Source organism: Oryzias melastigma, linkage group LG1, assembly GCF_002922805.2.
Source record: "Oryzias melastigma strain HK-1 linkage group LG1, ASM292280v2, whole genome shotgun sequence".
Lineage (NCBI taxonomy): Eukaryota > Metazoa > Chordata > Actinopteri > Beloniformes > Adrianichthyidae > Oryzias > Oryzias melastigma.
In genome coordinates this window covers 28,320,967-28,327,110 of record NC_050512.1, presented here as the reverse complement: position 1 = coordinate 28,327,110, position 6,144 = coordinate 28,320,967, and the positions used below count along the sequence as shown (strand labels likewise).

The 6,144-nt window shown below is 36.7% G+C and overlaps 1 protein-coding gene across 1 annotated transcript in view; it reads right to left on the bottom strand.

The window, feature by feature from the left end:
- Window positions 1-2,987: 2,987 nt before the first annotated feature.
- Window positions 2,988-6,144, bottom strand: part of card14 (caspase recruitment domain family, member 14) — a 25,183-nt gene continuing 22,026 nt past the window's right edge. The window contains exons 18-21 of the mRNA XM_024289472.2: window positions 5,597-5,761; window positions 5,159-5,277; window positions 3,484-3,599; window positions 2,988-3,412 (exon numbers count right to left, since the gene is read on the bottom strand). Coding sequence (XP_024145240.1) covers window positions 3,205-3,412; window positions 3,484-3,599; window positions 5,159-5,277; window positions 5,597-5,761 — 608 coding nt within the window. The 3' untranslated portion in view covers window positions 2,988-3,204. The remainder of the gene's footprint in view (window positions 3,413-3,483; window positions 3,600-5,158; window positions 5,278-5,596; window positions 5,762-6,144) is intronic.

Here is a 6,144-nt window from a genome sequence, read left to right as displayed (position 1 = left end):
GAGAGACGGTGAAAGTAGAGGGGAAAAAAACAGAATCACAGTTTGATGAGAAATCTGTGATAAAAAGATCCTAAGAGCATCTTCTCTCCGCATCCCAGTCATTTTTCTTCAGGAAAAGGAATCCAAACCACTCCCTGCTCACATTTGCTTTTCTCTGCCTCCATCTAGTGGTCAAGTTATGGAACAGCAGCTTTCAGACGAAAAATGCTTCAAATGGAAAAAAAACTCATTTTCATCCAATTTTTCCTAAAAGCATCACTCATTTCATTTATTTATAAAACACATTTTACCACCAGCCAAGGAAGCCAGTGCTGTAAAAAAAAAAGACATTTCAGTTGTAAAATAATGTAAAAATAAATACGTAAAATCCTATTCAAAAAGAAATTAAAATGTACATGATAAAAAGCAGCAACAGTATGCTCATTTTTTATTAAAATTAGCAACTCACCCTAACCTAGCAACAAAACTTAAAAAAATAATAATAATAATAATTTTTTTATATACGTTGCAAAAATATGAATCTCTCTAAATTGAATACTATATTTCTCAAAAAAAAACAAAAAAAAAACAACAAATTAAAAACCGAGTAACGTGACAGAAATCTGTATTTCAAGACAATAAAATACACTTAATTCTAAATACCCAAATCTAAAAATAAAATACAAACTTGTTAGTGTATGTTTTTCTAAAATGGATGAAATAATGTAAATCACAAGCATACAATCGGGTGTATATATGTTCTGATACTCAAGTTGTTTTTTATTTATATTATTTATACACTACATAACCTTCAGTATTGGCTCACCTGCCTTGTAGCACCATCCCATTCCATGAAGCTCTCTGCATTCTGTACTCGGCCTAATCTGAAGGTCACATGAAGGTCACATGAAGGTCACATGAAGGTCACATGAAGGTCGGCGTTCTGCTTTGCACTTGAACATCCTCTCTCCATCCGTTTATGCGGTCGACCACTTGGTGCTGTTGTCCCCAAACTCTTCCAGGTTGTTCTGATAGAGCTGACAGTCGACTGTGGAATATTTAGGACATTTCACGACCTCCTATGACAGTTCCTCGCTGGAATTCACTGAGATCCTGAACCTTCTAATGTTTGTCTGAGTGCTTGATTTGATTCACCTGCGGTCAGACCAAGTGACTAGGACACCTGACTCTGGTCGTTTGGATGTACAGTCAATACTTTTATAGAGTATGTCCTGAAACTGAGTGAATTTATGATTATATTCAGACTATTGAAGTGAATATGCTTTAAAATGATTAAAGAAAAGCAGAAGATGATGAGATTACAAGAAGAACAGGAGTTTTTAAGAGCATTTCAGCAACTGAAAACATTTTAAGACCCACATGTTAAAATGGTGTTTTATATATGAAGAAATCTTAGATTAAAATAGCATTTTTGAGTATTTTCTTTATTCAAATCGTTGTGAATTAGGAAATAATACCAAAGGTTGTATTTGTGATGTAGAAACCACAAGCTGCGTTCACACAAAAACACAATTCCCGCGTACAGACGTGATCGGAGGTCCTGCAGTGCAATTTAAGCAAAAAGAAGTAAAAGTTAAAGTACTTGAGTCAGGAACAAATCAGGATGACATAATCAGTCGGTCCAAAACCACCATGGAGGAGAAACTGATTGTTGTCCTCCTGAACTTGTTAGTTTGGAGAGAAAAAACAAAAGTTCCTCTAATTTGATTGTTTTTTATTGTATTATTTTTTATTATCCCCAGCAGGTTGTCAAACTGGGCTACAAAAAGATGGAAGTGGAAAGCATTCGTGAAGCTCTCCGTACTGGGAGGATCTCTGAATGATCTCATGAACCCAGACATGGAGACGGGATCAATTGGAAAATCGATTCAGCGATATATATCGCGATATTTTGATTGGAGATATGGATTTAAAATGCTGATGATATTAATTTATGAGCGTCCTTCAGCGTCTCACTTTGGTTTCCTACTGAACCCAGATTGGACCAAGTTGGAAACAAACAGCACTTTATTTCCTTGATCATACTTTTAGAACCTTATTGGTTAAAACACATTCATTCTATTTTTTTCTTATACTGAAAAATATTTTGTTGTGGAAATCAAATATTTCTTAATGTACCAAAAGAAAAGAAGCATGAATTTGATGGAGTAAAAGCAACTTATGCTTAAAGTTATTATCATTAAATTAAATGAATTTAGTAATTTTATTTAATATTCAGGCAGAGTTTTTTATAATTCATACTCTTTAAAAAAAGAGGAAACTTGTTCTGGGACAGTTATGGGATTTATCGCGTATTGTATTGTGAGACTCGTATCGCGATACGTATCGCTTGACTTTTGCCAAAATTCTCGATTCTTTTGTAGAACTCTTCAAAATAAAGAAATCGGATCTCAACATCATCCGTGTCTTCCATGCAGATTAGATGAACAGTCAATGTTCCATGTAGCAAAGAGGCTCAAACCGTTGGTCAGTAGCTCCTCCCACTCACAGGGAGGAGGGTCAAGTTCAAGAACCGTTTTGGACAAAACAGTAAGTTCACCATGAATCTAAACAGAGGATGAGAATTCTGAGCTAATCTAAGCTAATATCTGGGTCAAAACTAGCTCGATGCTAACATTTAATGGAATTTCTCATAGGACGGCTAATGCTAACGCTCGGTCGACCTAAACATACATTTTTGAATAAATTAACACTTTTAAGGAATATTTTTTCTGATCAATGAGTTTTTATCTCATTCTTTCTTCTTCCGGAATAAGGTGTAATGCTACAACGTGATCGCCACCTACTGGACAAACTGAACCTCCAGGAGAAGCAGAACAATGTTTCTTTTTTTTAAACTTCTCCTTTTAAGAAACCATGTAACACTGTATGCTTATTTCACTAATACATTTTACAACATGTGAATCAGATTAATATAATTAAAACATACAGTAGATTATTAATGTATTTCTAAACATAAACTCAAAATGAGATTGATCAAGAAAAGATTGGAGTGAGACTTTAAGTGTTTATTCATCAAAAACATTGAGAAGCTGCTATAAAAACACAAACAGAAAATATTTCTATACACTTCAACATCACAGCTGCATACTCACAACTGACTTCCTTCTTTAAAGTATCATAGATACATACCCAAGTTCACAGAAAACATTTCTTGTAAAGCGTATAAAGTGTCCATGACTGCATTAGCCCCTCCCCCCTGGTTCACCACAGGTCAGGCTCCACCCACACGATCTTCCTCTGCTCCTCCCAGATGATGGTGCGCAGCGAGGTCAGCAGCGAGTTCTGGTCACACCACGAGTCTGGAGCCACGCTGTGGTACAAACACGACAGTTTGTCCAGCAGCGGCTCCTCGCTCCTCGAGCACGCCAGCAGCTGCTCCTCTGATTGGCTGTGGCGCTGCAGCTTTGACCTGCGTCCAGATGCATCCAAACATGGGATTGTTTTATGTTGAAGGCTTCTTGTGTGAGAATAAGGATTTACCTGAGCTTCCGCGCGCTGCGTGCAGTCTGGCCGATGAAGATGATGATGGGGAAGATCTGGAAGCGGTTCAGCCGCCGCACACAGTCCAGACCCAACGGCAGCACGCAGTGAGTTCCCTGTTAGTCAATAAAAAAGGGAAATAATTCAACTTTTTAGAAGAAAATTATATATAGTATGAAGACTAAACAGATCAAACCACTTCTAGAAACATCAGATCCAAGTTCAAGTCAAGATATTTTGTTTCCTCTAAAATGTTTGTCAATTATTCGACTTAATTGATGAAGCAGCAGAGATTTAAATAAACTGTATAAAGATGGTCAACAATGACATGAAATACAAAACAAACTTTACACGAATGTGATTCCTAGACCCAGACGGGTTAGGGAGGAGGTAGAAATGTAGAAATGTTACGTTTAGAATGTCGCCTTTTTGCTTGTTGCTCAACCAAATGGTAGAACACTCTAGAAAACATACTTTTAAAGACACTGATTGTTAGTAGGGACGCCACAAATGATGATTTTAATAGTCGACTAATTAGCATTTGATAAGTGACATCACACGTGCTGCACTGAGACTCTTATCTGACCCTGGGCGTCTTATTTTGAAAGGACGCCATATAAACCTTATATAAATATAAAGGTTGAAATCATTGTCAAATTTTGTGGGGAACAATTGGATTTTTTAGGGAACAGATGATTATTTTATGGAGACAAATTAAATGCTTTGTATGAAAAAAAATTATTTTGTGGGTAAAAATAGTAATTTGCGGCACAAATAAGTATTTTGTTGGTGCAAGTTGGTATTTTCTGTCCACAAATTAGTGTTTTGTGGGCATAAATTTGTATTAAGTGGACGTAAATATGGTTTTGAGGCACAATTTAGTATTTTCTATGCACAAAGTTGTATTTTTTATTGACAAATTAGTGTTTGTGGGCAAAATTTAGTACTTTGTAGAAAAAAATGAGGTTCTTTTGGTTAAAAAAAATTCTGTTTTATGAGAAAAAATTTGTACTTTGTGGCACAAATGACTGTTTTGTAGGCAGAAATAAGAATTTTGTTGGTGCAAATTGGCAATTTATTGGCACAAATTGGTATTTTCTGTCCACAAATTGGTGTTTTGTGGGCATACATTTGTATTATGTGGAAAAATATTGTGTTTTATGGGAAAAAAAATTAATTTGTGAGCAAAAATTTGTGTTTTGAGGCACAAATTGGTATTTTCTATGCACAAAGTTGAATTTTTTTATTGACAAATTAGTGTTTGTGGGATAAATTTAGTACTTTTTAGAAAAAAAAATTGAGTTTTTTGGTTAAAAATTTTTTATTTATGAGAAAAAAATACTATTTTGGTGAAAAATGGAAAAGAAAAATCTAAAATATTGTTTGGGTTTAAATGAAAATAGTCTGCAGAGTAAAGAAAGAGAGGATTTTAATAAATATGTTTGAAGCAGAATAAAAAAGTGTAAAAATAAAAAAATAAAAATTGAGGTGACCTAAACTAGTTGTTGGTTAGATTCAGTTATAAAGCTTTATTTTTTATGTGCATCATGCATACACTAAATTAATCTATTTTGTAATTTTTGGGGGATTTTTATGAATTTACCAAAGAACTTTTTATCTTCCAGAACTCTCAGAAATGCGTCGGTGTGTCCGATCACGGCCGTCAGGTTCTGACCTTTGTCATGACCTTCTCCACACTCTGCAGGGTGTAGCAGCGGTTCCCGCCCTGCTCGCTCTCCTCCAGGATCTCGGCCCTCTGGAGCCGGGCGGCGTGCTCGCTGGACGTCAGCGCCTCTGAGGACCACCGACAGGAACATGTGATTGACTTCAGTAAAACCCTTTTGGTTTCTGGCTTCACGTGTGATCACAAGTGAGCAAACTTCCCCTCTTCGTTTATGGCTGCAGGGAACACCGGCACACATTTACTGTTTACCGCAGTCTGGATTTTTATAGCCGTGGAGTTTATTTCCTTCCTTGTGATCGTCAACAAACTGACCATAAAATATTCAACACCTTGGAGGAGGCTGGATGTTTGCGAAGCTAACAAAAACACTTCTGTTGAACCATTAATAAAAAAAAATGAAAATAATTTCAGGAATAGACGGTTTCTCACCGGGCTCACACAGCTCAAAGCCCTGCCAGCCCGCCAGCTTCTTGTCTAGGATCCGCCCCAATATGGAGGGCAGGAGCAGCACCGGCCTGCAGATGGGGGGGTAGTGAGGGGTGACCAGAGTGTACGGCATGAGGGTCACGCAGCATTTGGAGGAGCTGGGGGTTCCTGTGGAGACGAAGAGTGAAGAACATGAACAGTTTTAGTGCAATAGAGCACCTTTATTTATCCTGGTGGAGATGTTTAAGGACAAGTTTTCTTTAGCAAGAGGTTTGTACCAATAACAGAAAACAGAACATACACAAGAATTAAAGAACAGTTATAGAGAAATACACTAAACAACACAGTTAGCTTCTGTAGTAGAAGCAAGAATCAGCAATGACCTGATGAAGACATCAATGAGGAAAGTTTGATTGCTTTGTAAGGATTCACACTGTAGTGTTCCTGCTTCAGTATGTTTTCTGGCATGTAAAAACTCAATCACACTTTCAGAGATTCCACCAATCTGTAGATCAAAATGTTCAGCTTGTTCTGGACATTACTGCTTGTAT